Source organism: Oryzias latipes, chromosome 21, assembly GCF_053564925.1.
Source record: "Oryzias latipes strain Hd-rR chromosome 21, Olatipes_Hd-rR_3.1".
Taxonomy (NCBI): domain Eukaryota; kingdom Metazoa; phylum Chordata; class Actinopteri; order Beloniformes; family Adrianichthyidae; genus Oryzias; species Oryzias latipes.
Genome location: NC_136257.1, coordinates 985,769 through 1,000,783, shown reverse-complemented (window position 1 = coordinate 1,000,783; position 15,015 = coordinate 985,769). Strand labels below are relative to the sequence as shown.

The following is a 15,015-nucleotide window of genomic DNA, read 5'->3' as shown; positions in this document are numbered from 1 at the left end:
ATGATAGTACATCCTCCATGATGCGACATCTCCGCTCCGTTCATCATATTGAAACTCCGCAGTCGGCAAATCAAGCCTTCAATCCACCTTGTATTGGTAATAAGAATATATCCAACTAATGGCACACTAAGAACTGAAATAGATAGCTCAGTGGAAAAAGCAGTGACATGTGAATGCTGAGGTTCCGGGTTTGAGGCTCAGCTTCTACAATAAATATTTTTTTTTTTCTTCATATGTATATTTTGCAGTGTCAAGAAAGCAAGAACTTGATTCTGCATTGGTGGATATGATTGTAATGGATGCACAACCATTTTCAATTTTTGAAGACAAAGGCTTCAAGGTAAGGTGGCTAATATTATATAGCATTTACATTATTTATGTTTTTGTGTACATAATAAGTTGTATTTTATTTGTCACTATTAGGCTTTTGTCAACCCATCCTACATAATTCCTAATAGGAAGGCCTTGAAGACAATGGTGGAGGAGAAGTACAAAGCCAAAAAGGAGAAGGCTTTAGATGTGGTCAGCAGGGCCTCTGCTGTCAGCCTTACAGCAGACATGTGGACATCCATTAACATGGACGCTTACTTGGCTGTAACATGCCATTTTATCACCGAGGAGGTAGGTATCCCCTGCTTTGTGCAATGCTTTGGTTTATGTATCTCAGTTTGACTTTGTTCATTCTAGGTGGAGCTGGCCTCTGTGGTCTTGGGGGTTCTGAAGTTTCCCCAAACCCACACTGCAGCTCACTTGGCTGAGGCCAAAAATCTTCTCATGGAAGAATGGGGAATTAAAGGGAAGGTGCGAGCCAGATCAATAAAGTACAAAATCATTCATCAATATGGCCTCCCACTACCTAATATACATGATTTTTGAACATGTAATCTTTCTTCCAGGTGACAGGCCTGGTTACAGACTGTGCTCCCAACATGGTTGCATGTGCTAATATATTACTGCTTCGGCACATAATGTGTTTTGCACATATGCTTAATTTGGTGGTGAAAAAGTCCCTTGCCCAAACCCCTGAACTAGAGGATATCCGAAGTAAGGGGCGTAGGATTGTCGGTCTTTTTAAATCCAGCACCACAGCGAAGGAGAAGCTGTCAGAGATGCAGCGACAGCTGGCCAGGCCAGAGCACAAATTAATACAAGAGGTGAAACATTTTTTTTTTAAATCTAAGATTTTACATGTTTTTGCAGTTGTTTATTGTGTTACTTTCTTCTCTCCTTTAAAATGTGCTTGCTGTCTTATCTTAGGTGGAAACAAGATGGAACAGCACATTTAATATGTTGGAAAGGTTGTTTAAGGAGAGAGAGCCACTGGGGGCAGCTCTGGCCACCCTCCATACAGACCTTCCTCCACTCACCTCAGAGGACTACCAGGCCATACACCACTGCTTGAGCGTTCTTTCACCGTTTCAAGAGGCCACAGTTGAGCTTTCGACAGAAAAACAAGTGTCAGCATCCAAAGTCATTCCCATGGTCAAAATGCTGAAACATTACATCTCAAGCAGGTGTGGTCAGATCACACACCCACTTGGTGAAAAACTGGCCACTAACTTGAAGAACAATCTCCATGAGAGGTTTTCAGCTCTGGAGAAGGTCACTGCTCTGTCAATGGCAACCTTGTTGGACCCAAGGTTTAAAGAGCTGGGGTTCTGCAGCCAAGGCTCTGCCCACACGGCCATAGAGCGACTCACTAAAGAGTGTGCTGCAACAATGCAGGCGCTACTTCCAGAGGCACAGCCACAGTCGCCACCTAGAGAAGGTCCTTCAAGTCAGCAGGAAGATGGTGGTCTCTGGGCCCTGCTGGACAGGCATGTGGGGGTTCAACAGCAGGTGACCAGCACAACTGCCAGTGCAACAGTGGAGGTTCAGAGGTACAGTAAAGATTAGAATCCTCATCATAACTTCTGCTCATTTTAGACTGGTGCATGACAATAGGCTATTAATGTCCTTCTAGGTACTTAAAGGAACCTCACATCCCAAGGACTCAGGACCCACTGAGATACTGGGTTACCCACAAGGTTTTATACCCACATCTCTACAAGCTGGCAAGGAAGTTTTTATGCACACCAGCTTCATCTGTGCCTTGTGAGAGGATCTTCTCCAAGGCTGGCGAAATCGTCAGCCAAAGATGAAACAGGCTGAAGCCCAGCACAGTGGAGAAAATTCTGTTTTTAAATAAAAATCTATAACATGTATCCCACCCAGTCATGTTAGACCCTGGTTCACAAGCACTCATTCTCACTTTATACATGGCATTCACAATGTAACACAAGCACTTCTCACAAATCTTCAAACATTGTCTTTGTTTTATTTCCACACTGAAGTGTTACAAGGGCAAGGAACTTAGTGGAGTAGATGATATATGTCCTGTCTGCCACCAGATGCCGCTGTTCTGTGTGGTTTCGAAGCCCCAAATGCTTCATTCATTTTTCTGGCACATTTACACGAAGCCCCATGAGAGCTTCATGGGGCTTCGATTCCCATCCCTAGTAGTCAGGATCCAGGCGAGGGTCTGGGCAGGCAGCAGGCAAACAGTCAGAAACAGGGTCAGGAGACAGATCAGGTCCAGGTCCAACGCTCTGAGAGCTGAAGTCTGCTGTGGTTGATGAGTGAATGAGAGTCAGGTGTGCAGCATCCAGGAAGTGGGGTTGCTGGGAGATGAAGTGCATTCAGTACTCTGGAGACTGCTCCCAGGGGGGGGGGGCAGAGCTCTGACTGTTGACAGTAGTCATGTCTAAAATTTAATGTTTGATTTTTATTTTTAATAATAAAAAGTAAATCCATCTTATTTAATACTTCAATATTTTATGCTATGTTTTGCATGACTGCACATCACTTCAATAAAACCACGAGCGTCACATGGAGACATGGACTGACTCCACAGCTGACAGACTGTCATCTTCTTCAAACATTTGGAGTCATGATGTCTTTCTTATCATCGTGGAACATCTGCTTAAGCTCCTGCAATGAGACAAAGAACAGCCACAAGAACCACAGAGGTGCGGCCTGACAGCAACGCCAGCAAGAAAAATACAACACAATCCATATTCCTAGCAGACCTCTGTCTTTTTAATGTTGTGTGAGGATTTAGACATTTTAACAATAATTGTGACAAAACTGTTGCTAAAGTGAAAAAGTTCAATCTAAAGCCCTGAATGGAGCAGTTTGTCTCCCCTCCATCTTCCCACCTCCACCCTTGGAATGAAAACAGCAGAACTTCTGTCTGATCCAAGTCAACACTTTCATTCAAAACCAGACCGGAAACAGACTTCAAAATAAGACAGCAACGCTGTAAAAACAAACATGTTCATACGTGTGTGTGTGTGTGTGTGTGTGGAGAAGTGGAATCAACTGTGTTAACTGAAAATGTGAGCATCACAGAAAAAGTTCAGGTTAGATTTCACGTTCACTCGTTCAGTGATAAAGTTCATCTTTTTTCACTGTGTGTTTGGGGGGTGGGGGAGGGGTGAAGGTGGGAATTCACGCTGTAAACCTACAGAGGAATCCGAACACCAATACTTTGAATGTTAGCTTCATTTGCAAAACGTTTCATCGTTTTGTCCGTTTTATTTTGAAATCCAGAGCGGAAGTCTCCTGGTTCAGGTCGGTCCTTCACTTGTGAAAGAAACTTCAGTGCCGGACACGGGCGCGCATTCCGCTTCACGTGCGCAATTTACAGAGTTTTCCCACATTTAGCACGCACGCGTGCGCCACTGTTCTCTCGTGCACCCGCAGTTTCCCGGTCCTCTAGTCTTTTTTACGCGCCGCGCGCGCGCGCGCGGGTCTGATCGGGAGGAGCAACGGGACGGAGGCGCGATGGAGCCGCGCCGTTAGGACCTGAGAGCTGCTCCATCCCCGCCTCGGAGGCCATGGGCTGCGGCTTGCGGAAACTGGAGGAGCCGGAGGACAGCAGCCCCGGGAAGATCTACTCCACCCTGAGGAGGCCGCTGGTGGAGACCCGCACGGAGAGCGCCTACGACTACGTCCTGCTGGACTTCAGCCTGGAAGGTGACGGACGCTGCTCTCTGCTCGCAGCGGAACCCTAGAAGTTCTTGAAAGTCGGATCATCGCATTCACAAGTTATGACGTCACATATACACGTGTTTGAGTGCATCGTTTCCATCCTGACCATCAGTTTCTGTTCGTGAGGAAGTTTCAGATTTTCTCCTCATCACATCCAGGATGACTGAATGCTCCTGGGCCTGGCAGACCAAACTCAGGGAAAAGGCGGTTTTTAGTGCGGTTCGGAGGTGAACGTGGGCAGCAGTTAGTCAGGCGCAGCGAGGTGTTCCGGTCTGCTGCCGCCCCGCAGGACTGATCACGAACAGCAGGAGGTTCTGGAGGACCTTCAGCCGCCGTTCAAAGCCTCCTCCTGACCAGCCGCCGTCCTCCTCCGGAGGAGCGCGAGGCAAACAGGGAAAAGCAAAGGTTCCCGCTTCCACTGATCATGGAGGGCAGGTCACTGGGGGTTACAGGAGGACCGTGCTCCAAAGTCCAGCTTTACTGCTCAATAACATTTTGGGGGGGTGTTTGTGTGTTTTGATCACCTGTTGTGATCGACACTCAAACTTTCATGCGTTCATGATCCGGTCGTCCATTGGTCACAGCTCTACTTTCTCCTCCTCAGTTGCTGCCCTTGGATAGGTTGAAGTGGGCGGAGCCAACTCAAATTGCCCCTTCCAGAAACCAAGCAGAAAGTGAGAGATGGTCAGTCCTCTGTGTTCCTGAAACAACCTCGTAGATCCACTTCAGATCCACAGGCCTGCTGCATGTTTTCAGGTCCAGTTAAAGGTTCTGGTCTGGTCGTGGTCTGGTCCAGAACTGGTTCCGCTGGTCATCTGGGTTTGGTCTGTCAGACTTTCATGAACCTTTAACTGAAATACTAAGTGAGGTTCTCATGCAGCTCTCTGGATATCAGCTGCTGACGGTCCAAATGGTTTCCTGCTGCTGGTTCCAAACTCAGAGGTTCACTAGAGGACACCCCCCCCCCCCCCCCCCCCCCCACACACACACACACACACACATTTCTGGTCTTTGGACTCCAGAACTGAGATGTTCAATTCTTCTCCTCCTGGTCCGTCGTGTTTGAATCCATTTGTCGCTCGGAGCTGGATTTGGTGATATTTCTGTCATTCTGGTGGGGGGGGTGTCCTTAATGGATCAGGCATTTCTGGGACACACATTGTCACCAGCCCCGCCCCCCCCATGTCTCTCCCTGTGTCAGGGGGCCAGGCCTCATTTCGGCCTGAGGGTTGTGGGGCTGCAGTCACACACACCAGGTTCTGCTCTGAACCCCCCCTGCAGCAGAACTTTGTTGGTCCAGGTTTGTGTGTGCGGGGGGGGTGGGGTGGGGGGTGGGGGGGGGTTGTTGAAGTGAGTTTTCATCTACTTTCAGAAAATCTGTTGTTCAGGATTTCCACCTCTGTAATCTGAGCAGTTGAAGTGGATTAACTCAGATTATCATCATCCACTCTGGGCGGTGGGACGGCCCTCCGGACACCCCCTCCTGCTCTCACTGTACTCTTTATACTTCTACTTTGTTATTGTGGCCTCAAATGCCTGACTTTACTGCAGCTTCTGGGAAAAATGGTGAATGGCGTATACTTGGATAGCGCTTTACTACCTACAAGGACAAAGTGTTTTTACAGTCACACACACACAGGCTCACACACACACAGGCTCACACACACAGTCACACACACACAGTCACACACACAGGCTCACACGTGGCCGCTCCACTGTCAAACACGCCCGCCTACCACCAGAGGCAAGGTGGGGTCCAGTGTCTTGCCCACTTCGACTCATGGGCGTGCAAGGCGGGAATCGAACCTGCAACCTTACGGTCATAGGTCGACCGCCCTACCGCTGCACCACGGCCGCCCTGTTTGTCATATTATTCCTTCTCTTTTCTCAAATCTACGTCAACATTTTGTGATAAAAAAGAATCTTTGAATGATTCTAACATGATGGTGATGCTGTGGGAGAACGCATCACCATCACTCCATGCTCCTCTTGTAGAGTGAGGTCTTTAAAGTTTGAACCTCAGAAACACTGAAGGGTTCTTTCTTGTTGCCGGGTAGATTTGTCATCTTCATCTGCACCTTCACTCCTCTTCCTCTCATCTCCTCTTAGTCTGCCTCACTCCTCCTCCATCCACACAGAGGCGTTAGTGTCAGCAGGCATGGCAGCAGCTCAGGAGGAGGGCTTTGAACGCATTTCTGTCTGGGCTTGTGTGGTTGTGTAGAGCATTTTTGGTGTGTGTGTCTGAGTGTTGCTTCCTGACTCGTGTCAGTGTTGGTGATGGTGCACCATGATGCCCACGGCGGAGCATGAGGCCCACGGTGGAGCATGAGGCCCACGGCGGAGCATGAGGCCCACGGTGGAGCATGAGGCCCACGGTGGAGCATGAGGCCCACGGCGGAGCATGAGGCCCACGGTGGAGCATGAGGCCCACGGTGTAGCGGGGGTCTCATGGCGGAGCGGGGGGCCCACGGTGGAGCTGGCCTTATTTTTGGCACACTTGGAACCGTCCTGGACTGCCTCCTTCTCCCAGGATGCATCATGATCGTGTCTTATTTTTGTTCCCATGAAGTATGTTAGTTAAAATCTACAACAATAACTACAGAATGACCCTTTGACCCTGAAGGAAGATTAGAGGAATTTAAAGTATCGTCATGGAAGTTTTTTTCAGATGAATGTTTCTAAAGAAATGATACAAAATGTTGTGACATTCATAAACATATTTAACATTTTTAATGTTTGCAGTACAAATTTATCCAAAACCGCCTCAGTGATTCAGGTACTGAATGTCCGAGCAGTGCGTTGATGCGTCTCAGTAGCTCCGCCCACTGATGCTGCAGGTTACATTACAATTGACTGTTCAAACTCTTCCACGACGTATGAAAGCAATCAGGTGGTTTACCACACAGAAGCAGATTTTCTGATGGCTGTTTGTCATATGAGCGTGTCTTAATCAGATTATTGTGAGCATGCTCAGTGTGGTTCTGCAGATTATTGTGAGCATGCTCAGTGTGGTTCTGCAGATTATTGTGAGCATGCTCAGTGTGGTTCTGCAGATTATTGTGAGCATGCTCAGTGTGGTTCTGCTCCTCCCTGTCTGAAGAAGACGAGTGTGAAGATGACAGCAAAGGTCTTCCTGTTATTTTATTGTTGATTTATAACAAAATAGGGTCAAGATAATCTGCCCTCTCAGATAATCTGCCCCCCGCCTTCGCCCACGCGGCTCCGGCAGTCCCGTGACCCCGACCAAACGGGTTTAGAAGATGAATGAATGGATTAAAGTGGATTACAACTCTTTGAAATGATCTGGAACGACATGAATCCAGATAAATCTTCCATTTGAGGTGGTTTGATGGCTTAAACCTGTACAGGGATGAGGATGATGAAGAGGAGGGGTTCTGCTGATCATGAAGGTTCTGTCCCTGCAGGAAGCCGTCCTACAGTCCAGTGGGTGTCCTCGCTGTTGGAGCTCCCCCAGGCGCTGCAGCCCTACTACACCCAGGGCTTCGTGCTGGCCGCCCTGCACCCCATCATCCTGTCGGTGGGCCGGACGCGCTCGCTGCCCTTCAGCCTGCTGTACCGCACCATCCTGGTCCGCCCCAGAACCAGGTAGTGCAGCCATGACCCTTGACCCGACCTACACCTGCTCCTTCACGGTGCTGGAGGCCAGAGTGGGGGGGTGGGGGTGGAGGATCCTGAGCAGAACCTCCCAGCCTGAAGCTGAGCGCCTGGAGCGGCTCCAACCAGATCCAAGCTGCTCCTGCATGTTTGCATGACCGTAGTAACACGGGTGAACGAGGGGGGGGGGGGGGTACTCATTTAGGCTCTACACGTTAGTAGGAGCGTTTTTAAAGCAGGCTCCTGGACTGCAGACGGTCTCTTCTGACTCCTCCAGGACTGTGGATCCCCGACACACAGAGATTCCTCCCGCTGTTTTCTGTCTCCCTGTTCCTTGATGTCGCTGTGAACGCCGTCTCTGCTGCTCGATCCGCTTCACGCTCACTCCTTCCTGTTTTCAGAAAAGAGGTGGCGCCCGTGTCTCACAGCGTGCCAACGCTGCGGGCGGAGGAGTGGCCCCTGCCTGGAGACTCGCTGACGGGGGACACCGTGCGAGCGCTCATCGACAGGGTCAGAAGGGTCACGTTCTTCCTCTGAGCCCCTCCCTAAACCTCTGACCTCATCAGTCTTCTCCGCCTCCTCTGCAGGTCAACAGCAGCGCCCGCGGCGGCGTTCGCTTTGTTGGCTCTGTCCTCCAGCAGGTCAGTGGGATCAGCCAGAAACAGGGCCACCGCTCGCCCCCGCAGACCCCCCCCTCAGACAGAGAGCTGGAGGACACCTTCCGTCCAGGTGAGGCTCGCTGCTCTTTTGTGGTTGCTGGAGTTTAGCTGAGAGGACGCCGACCCGCTTCTCCCCGTCGCCCTGCAGACCTGAAGCTGCTGGTCTTCTTCCACTCCTGGGATCCAGGCTGTGCCTCTCTGGACTCTGTGTGCTGCCAGTACCACCAGGGGGCGCTGTCCATGCGCGTTTCCAAGAAGGGCCACGTGGTCAGCGGCCTGGAGGCGGACTGGCTGGAGCTGACGGCCATCTACTACGGCAGAGGCTGGTCGCTGGTGGACTCCTTCGTGTACTGGGACACGCTGAAAGGTGCGACTGCATGTTTGACCCCCCAGGAGCGTCACCTCTGGCAGGTTCACTCCGACAAGGCGAAGAAGCTAAACTGAAAAGCAGCTGAGTCCAGGCGCAGACTTAACAGCCTGGTTTCCACTGAGCGGTCTGGTCTGGTAACATCCGGTTTAGAACGGTCCAGACAATTCAGGAGGGCGTGTCCACTGGGGGTGTACCGCCGCGGTGAATGTCACGCCATCAGGAGCAGGGGAGGTCGTCCAGGAGCTGCTTTTCCTGCTTGACCTTTGGTACTTTGTACATGCAAGCAGTTCATCTTGTGTGAGAGAAGATGGCGGGCGGCGAGGAGGAATAGGGCCGCGTTCTTGTCGTAATGACCAGTAGTGATTTTAACTCGGGCCGTATGGGCGATTTCCCGGGGCGCCAATTTGAGTCATTAGGTTAGTAACAGAAGCTCCGCCTCCTGCTGGTTCTGGTCCTGCAGGTTTTTGGGGAACAGAACTTTATTGATCAGCGTTTGGAGACGTTGGCTTAGACGTGCTCATCTAGCGGTGGATGAAGATGATGAGCGCGTTTGAAGGCTGAAGAGCGTTTGTCCCCTTTCTGTCCCAGGTGAGCCGGTCCCCCGGTCTCTGGAGGGTCTGTTTGTGTACGAGGAGAGGAGCTCGTCTGCCTCTGCCAAGGACGCCGTCGTGGTGGAGCAGTGGACGGTCATTGAGGTAGGGAAGCGTCTGGACCACCAGTATTTACCAACAAGGGCTGAGGGGGCGGGGCTTTCCGACTCCTCCACATAAGGCCCCCAATTGGGGGACAACAGGACTGTCAATAAACAGGAAATACAGCAGAATAAAAAAGGTTCTAAAGTAGAGATCCGGTTAGTGTTCAGTTCATCACTTTTGGACTTTTAGAGCAGGTCTGGACTAGAGCTGCACGATATGAGGAAAACCCGCGATATGCCATATTGGTGATTATTGGTCATTCCGATTGGTTAAATGCATAAAGGGATTAATTTCATTTGTTCAATATTTCAAGCTGCCATGAGATGATTTTAGCACATTTAAGGTAACCGTTTATTGCGATTATCGCCATCTTTTGCGGTATGCATATTGCACAGCTTGATGTCGCGATAACGATAAATTTGCGGTATATTGTGCAGGCCTAGTCTGGACCTTTTTTAGGTTCTTTGGTCCATTTCTAGCTTCCAAACCACACTTGGAGCAGAACTGGACGTCTCGATGACCCGGACGGTAAGACGTTCTCCCCCTCCATCAAAGTCCAAAAACGCCAACACTGTCTGATCAGAACACTGCTGGGATGTGGGAGGAGAGAGGAAAGGAGCGCTAGCTGCTAATGCTAGCCATCGCACTGAGTGATGACACTGCAGGTCTGTGGCCTACAGGGGGCGCTCCACACAGAGTGGGACGTCCTGAGACCACTGCTGATCTTCAGGGAAGAGCTCAGCTGATGACTCACATCAGCTGCTCTTCTGAACCCCCCCAGGGCTCCAGCGTGAAGACAGATTACGGCCCCCTCCTGCACACCCTGGCAGAGTTTGGCTGGCTGCTCACCTGTGTGCTGCCCACGCCCCTCGTCCGCCATGACAGGTAATCCCACCCCCAGGTGCTTCTCTGCCGCCTCCCAACGTCCTTCTGAGGCGGCTGCTGCTGTTTGCAGTGAGGGGAACCTGGCCACCAAGCAGGTGGTGTTCCTGCAGCGGCCCACCAGAAAGCCAGCAGCTGCTCCCCCCAGGAAGCAGGTGAGGGGGGGGGGGGGTCACGACAGGTAAGGGGGGAGGGGGGTCATGACAGGTTAGGAGGGAGGGGGTCACGACAGGTTAGGAGGGAGAGGGGTCACGACAAGTTAAGAGGGAGGGGGGTCATGACAGGTAAGGGGGGAGGGGGGTCATGACAGGTTAGGAGGGAGGGGGTCACGACAGGTTAGGACGGAGGGAGGGGGGTCACGACAGGTTAGGAGGGAGAGGGGGCACGACAGGTTAGGAGGGAGGGGGGGGGTCACGACAGGTTAGGAGGGAGAGGGGTCACGACAGGTTAGGAGGGAGGGGGGGTCATGACAGGTTAGGAGGGAGGGGGTCACGACAGGTTAGGAGGGAGAGGGGTCACGACAAGTTAAGAGGGAGGGGGGTCATGACAAGTTCGGAGGGAGGGGGGTCACGACAGGTTAGGAGGGAGGGGGGTCAGTACAATTTAGGACAGAGGGAGGGGGGTCACGACAGGTTAGGAGGGAGAGGGGTCATGACAATTTAGGACAGAGGGAGGGGGGTCACGACAGGTTAGGATGGAGGGGGGTCATGACAATTTAGGACAGAGGGAGGGGGGTCACGACAGGTTAGGAGGGAGGGGGGTCATGACAATTTAGGACAGAGGGAGGGGGGTCACGACAGGTTAGGAGGGAGGGGGGTCACGACAGGTTAGGAGGGAGGGGGGTTATGGCAGGTTAGGAGGGAGAGGGGTCATGACAGGTTAGGATGGAGGGGGGTCATGACAATTTAGGACAGAGGGAGGGGGGTCACGACAGGTTAGGAGGGAGGGGGGTCATGACAATTTAGGACAGAGGGAGGGGGGTCGCGACAGGTTAGGAGGGAGAGGGGTCACGACAAGTTAAGAGGGAGGGGGGTCATGACAGGTAAGGGGGGAGGGGGGTCATGACAGGTTAAGAGGGAGGGGGTCACGACAGGTTAGGACGGAGGGAGGGGGGTCATGACAGGTTAGGAGGGAGAGGGGTCACGACAAGTTAAGAGGGAGGGGGGTCATGACAGGTAAGGGGGGAGGGGGGTCACGACAGGTTAGGAGGGAGGGGGGTCATGACAGGTTAGGACGGAGGGACGGGGGTCACGACAGGTTAGGAGGGAGGGGGGTCATGACAGGTTAGGAGGGAGGGGTCACGACAAGTTAAGAGGGAGGGGGGTCATGACAGGTAAGGGGGGAGGGGGGTCATGACAGGTTAGGAGGGAGGGAGGGGGGTCACGACAGGTTAGGAGGGAGGGGGGGTCACCACAAGTTAAAAGGGAGAGGGGTCACGACAGGTAAGGGGGGAGGGGGGTCATGACAAGTTCGGAGGGAGGGGGGTCATGACAATTTAGGACAGAGGGAGGGGGGTCACGACAGGTTAGGATGGAGGGGGGTCATGACAATTTAGGACAGAGGGAGGGGGGTAACGACAGGTTAGGAGGGAGGGGGGTCATGACAGGTTAGGAGGGAGAGGGGTCATGACAGGTTAGGATGGAGGGGGGTCATGACAATTTAGGACAGAGGGAGGGGGGTCACGACAGGTTAGGAGGGAGGGGGGTTATGGCAGGTTAGGAGGGAGAGGGGTCATGACAGGTAAGGGGGGAATGGGGTCATGACAGGTAAGGAGGGAGGGGGTCACGACAGGTTAGGACGGAGGGAGGGGGGTCACGACAGGTTAGGAGGGAGAGGGGTCACGACAAGTTAAGAGGGAGGGGGGTCATGACAGGTAAGGGGGAGGGGGGTCATGACAGGTTAGGAGGGAGGGGGGTCATGACAGGTTAGGACGGAGGGACGGGGGTCACGACAGGTTAGGAGGGAGGGGTCACGACAAGTTAAGAGGGAGGGGGGTCATGACAGGTAAGGGGGGAGGGGGGCCATGACAGGTTAGGAGGTAGGGGGTCACGACAGGTTAGGACGGAGGGAGGGGGGTCACGACAGGTTAGGAAGAAGAGGGGTCACGACAGGTTAGGAGGGAGGGGGGTCATGACAGGTTAGGAGGGAGGGGGTCACGACAGGTTAGGACGGAGGGGGGTCATGACAGGTTAGGAGGGAGGGGGTCACGACAGGTTAGGACGGAGGGAGGGGGGTCACGACAGGTTAGGAGGGAGGGGGGTCACGACAAGTTAAGAGGGAGGGGGGTCATGACAGGTTAGGACGGAGGGAGGGGGGTCACGACAGGTTAGGAAGAAGAGGGGTCACGACAGGTTAGGAGGGAGGGGGGTCATGACAGGTTAGGAGGGAGGGGGTCACGACAGGTTAGGACGGAGGGGGGTCATGACAGGTTAGGAGGGAGGGGGTCACGACAGGTTAGGACGGAGGGAGGGGGGTCACGACAGGTTAGGAGGGAGGGGGGTCACGACAGGTAAGGGGGGAGGGGGGTCATGACAGGTTAGGAGGGAGGGGGTCACGACAGGTTAGGACGGAGGGGGGTCATGACAGGTTAGGAGGGAGGGGGTCACGACAGGTTAGGACGGAGGGAGGGGGGTCACGACAGGTTAGGAGGGAGGGGGGTCACGACAGGTAAGGGGGGAGGGGGGTCACGACAGGTTAGGAGGGAGGGGGGTCATGACAATTTAGGACTGGGGGGGGGGGGGTCGTCGCTCAACGCTTCAATGAGTCTAAACCAGGGGTCGGGAACCTTTTTTGCCAAGAGAGCCATAAACGCCACATATTTTTAAATGTAGTTTCGAAAGAGCCATACAATAATGTGGTGTCCCTTTCCCACACTGAGGCACGGAGACTTAACCTCATTTAAGGTTCTTTGTTCTTGTTATTGCAGACCACAACGAACACCATACAATTAATTCAGCCACTTCTGAATCTCTCCCGCCGAGACAACGGCGCTTCTCCCAACTTTATATTCCCCTGTTCCCGCTCCAGCCCTCCCATTTCCCTTATTCGGCCAATAGCTGAACCCCATTGGTCCAAATTACCTAACAACAGGCTGAGCGACAGAACTGAGAGCCAATCAGATCGCTGCATGATGCGTTCATTGAACTCCAGAACTTTCAACGCGGCCCAACAGCCAAGTTAAACTCAGTCCGCGACAATATGTGTATCACTAAATATACAAGTGATTGTGTGCATTTGATGTAATTTCAACACTTTTGAAGTACAATAAGTCTGTGGATTCTTTTGAATAACATTGCTATGCTGTTGCTAATAAATGATGATTATTTCTCGTGGTAGTTTTGCTGATGGTCTAGTCTGGTTGATACGTGGTGAGTTTCTGCTTCATGCAGGCGTTGAGACTTTAAACGTGATCGTAGGTCTGAATGTTCTTTAGATGTGACAAAGATTGCTCACATGCAGACATGGAGCCAAACACACACTCACACTGCAGTGAGTGACGGGCAGCGGGTTTTACGTTTTTACAATCCCTGCGCGATTCACCTGCTGCCTGTCCCCACAACCCCTCACCCCCACCCTCTTCTTTCTTCCTCACACATCCCGTCCCCGCAACTGCGCGCTCTTTCTCAGAGACGGGAGCGCGTAGTTTTAGGCACGGCAATTCACAGGTTTCAGGCTGGTAAACTGATAGCGCTGGCGCAGATTTTCTCTCCAAGCACCGCTACTACTGCGCGCCTCTGGCATCGCATCGCGCCCGAGAAGGACTGGTCTAATGAAAAAAAAAAGTATAATTAAAGATTTGTCTGCGAGCCACATGTGACCATCAAAAGAGCCATATATGGCTCGCGAGCCATAGGTTCCCGACCCCTGGTCTAAACTGACAGGAACGGCTTACTTCCTGGCTTGTTGACCAATCCCTGTCATACATGTGCTCCTCCACACGGCTCAGTTATGGGACTCCTTTCACTGTAAATCCACAGGATGTGGTCATGTGACCCATCAACGACCATTGTGTCTGTCGGAGCTTTGAGGAGCTGCTGTTCTATTGGTGGAGCCGTTTGGTCTACAATGTGGGTTAAACCACTGATAGGCGCCTGTGGTAGATCCCAGCAGCAGCCGGCTCCTCATGGTAGCAAAGGTCAAAGGTCTTGGGGCTCCTGCTTCTCCCTAAGAATCCTGAAGTTGTGGTTGCAGGAGCAGTATTTGCTGCTCCTCCTGCAGGAGGCCCGGCTGTCAGCGCTGCTGATATGAGAGAAGGTCCCGATGACAGAAAAGTGCTTCAAACTCTCATCTGCAGGTCGTGCACGCTGACGTGATGAGCGCCGCGGCCGCAGGCTCCTCCCCCACAGTCAGCCTGTCGCCGCCTGCAGGAGGCAGTGGGGGTTTCCCGGCGTTTGGGGGGGGCTATCCCAGCTCCATGCCCCAGATGGAGGAGGGGGGCTTCGATCAAGAGGAAGGGAAGGTGGAGGTCACGTGCATGTGAGCAGGGGGGCGGAGCTTCTCTATTCGGGCCTGGATGTGGCAGCAGAGCACCATGAACCCCCACTTCCTGTTAAGCTAACGGCTTCCTAAGAGTCACACTTGGAAGCGTCCTGGACCGCCTCCTCCTCCCAGGATGCATCATGGTCCTTCATGAAACCCTCTGCACCGCTTAATAGACGTTAATTCCTGGACTCACGCTAGTTTGTAAAGGTTCCACTCCTTCAGAATAAAAGCTGCTGCTCTCAGGCGTCTGTGGATCCATTTGTTCAGAAATGTATCAATG

At 52.6% G+C, this 15,015-nt stretch overlaps 2 protein-coding genes across 4 annotated transcripts; both read left to right on the top strand.

Annotated features, from left to right (window-relative positions):
- The first annotated feature begins 362 nt into the window (after positions 1 to 362).
- LOC111946807 (E3 SUMO-protein ligase ZBED1-like) lies at positions 363 to 2,202 on the top strand. The gene is made up of 5 exons (XM_023951194.2): positions 363 to 621; positions 688 to 801; positions 897 to 1,154; positions 1,258 to 1,880; positions 1,964 to 2,202. Exons 1-5 carry the CDS (start codon positions 475 to 477, stop codon positions 2,139 to 2,141), a joined length of 1,320 nt encoding a protein of 439 aa, XP_023806962.2. The 5' UTR covers positions 363 to 474; the 3' UTR covers positions 2,142 to 2,202.
- A 1,379-nt stretch (positions 2,203 to 3,581) lies between these two features.
- rftn2 (raftlin family member 2) lies at positions 3,582 to 14,979 on the top strand. 3 transcript variants are annotated; one of them, XM_023951195.2, is made up of 9 exons: positions 3,582 to 4,017; positions 7,458 to 7,638; positions 8,049 to 8,157; positions 8,235 to 8,376; positions 8,455 to 8,673; positions 9,265 to 9,371; positions 10,153 to 10,256; positions 10,327 to 10,408; positions 14,548 to 14,979. In XM_023951195.2, exons 1-9 carry the CDS (start codon positions 3,879 to 3,881, stop codon positions 14,731 to 14,733), a joined length of 1,269 nt encoding a protein of 422 aa, XP_023806963.1. In that variant the 5' UTR covers positions 3,582 to 3,878; the 3' UTR covers positions 14,734 to 14,979. The 3 variants fall into 3 exon arrangements, with proteins under 3 accessions (XP_023806963.1, XP_078795151.1, XP_011471911.3); XM_078939025.1 differs by lacking the exon at positions 14,548 to 14,979 and adding an exon at positions 13,180 to 13,588; XM_011473609.4 differs by lacking the exon at positions 10,327 to 10,408 and having other exon boundaries at positions 3,583 to 4,017.
- The last annotated feature ends 36 nt before the right edge of the window (positions 14,980 to 15,015 follow it).

Bases quoted from the DNA above. Each gene is read 5' to 3' on its own strand.
- LOC111946807 (XM_023951194.2), top strand. From the start codon at position 475: ATGGTGGAGGAGAAGTACAAAGCCAAAAAGGAGAAGGCTTTAGATGTG. The intron at 622-687 runs GTAGGTATCCCC...TGTTCATTCTAG, and splicing joins GCCATTTTATCACCGAGGAG to GTGGAGCTGGCCTCTGTGGT. The intron at 1,881-1,963 runs GTACAGTAAAGA...ATGTCCTTCTAG, and splicing joins GCAACAGTGGAGGTTCAGAG to GTACTTAAAGGAACCTCACA.
- rftn2 (XM_078939025.1), top strand. From the start codon at position 3,879: ATGGGCTGCGGCTTGCGGAAACTGGAGGAGCCGGAGGACAGCAGCCCC. The intron at 8,377-8,454 runs GTGAGGCTCGCT...GTCGCCCTGCAG, and splicing joins GGAGGACACCTTCCGTCCAG to ACCTGAAGCTGCTGGTCTTC. The intron at 10,257-10,326 runs GTAATCCCACCC...TGCTGTTTGCAG, and splicing joins CCCCTCGTCCGCCATGACAG to TGAGGGGAACCTGGCCACCA.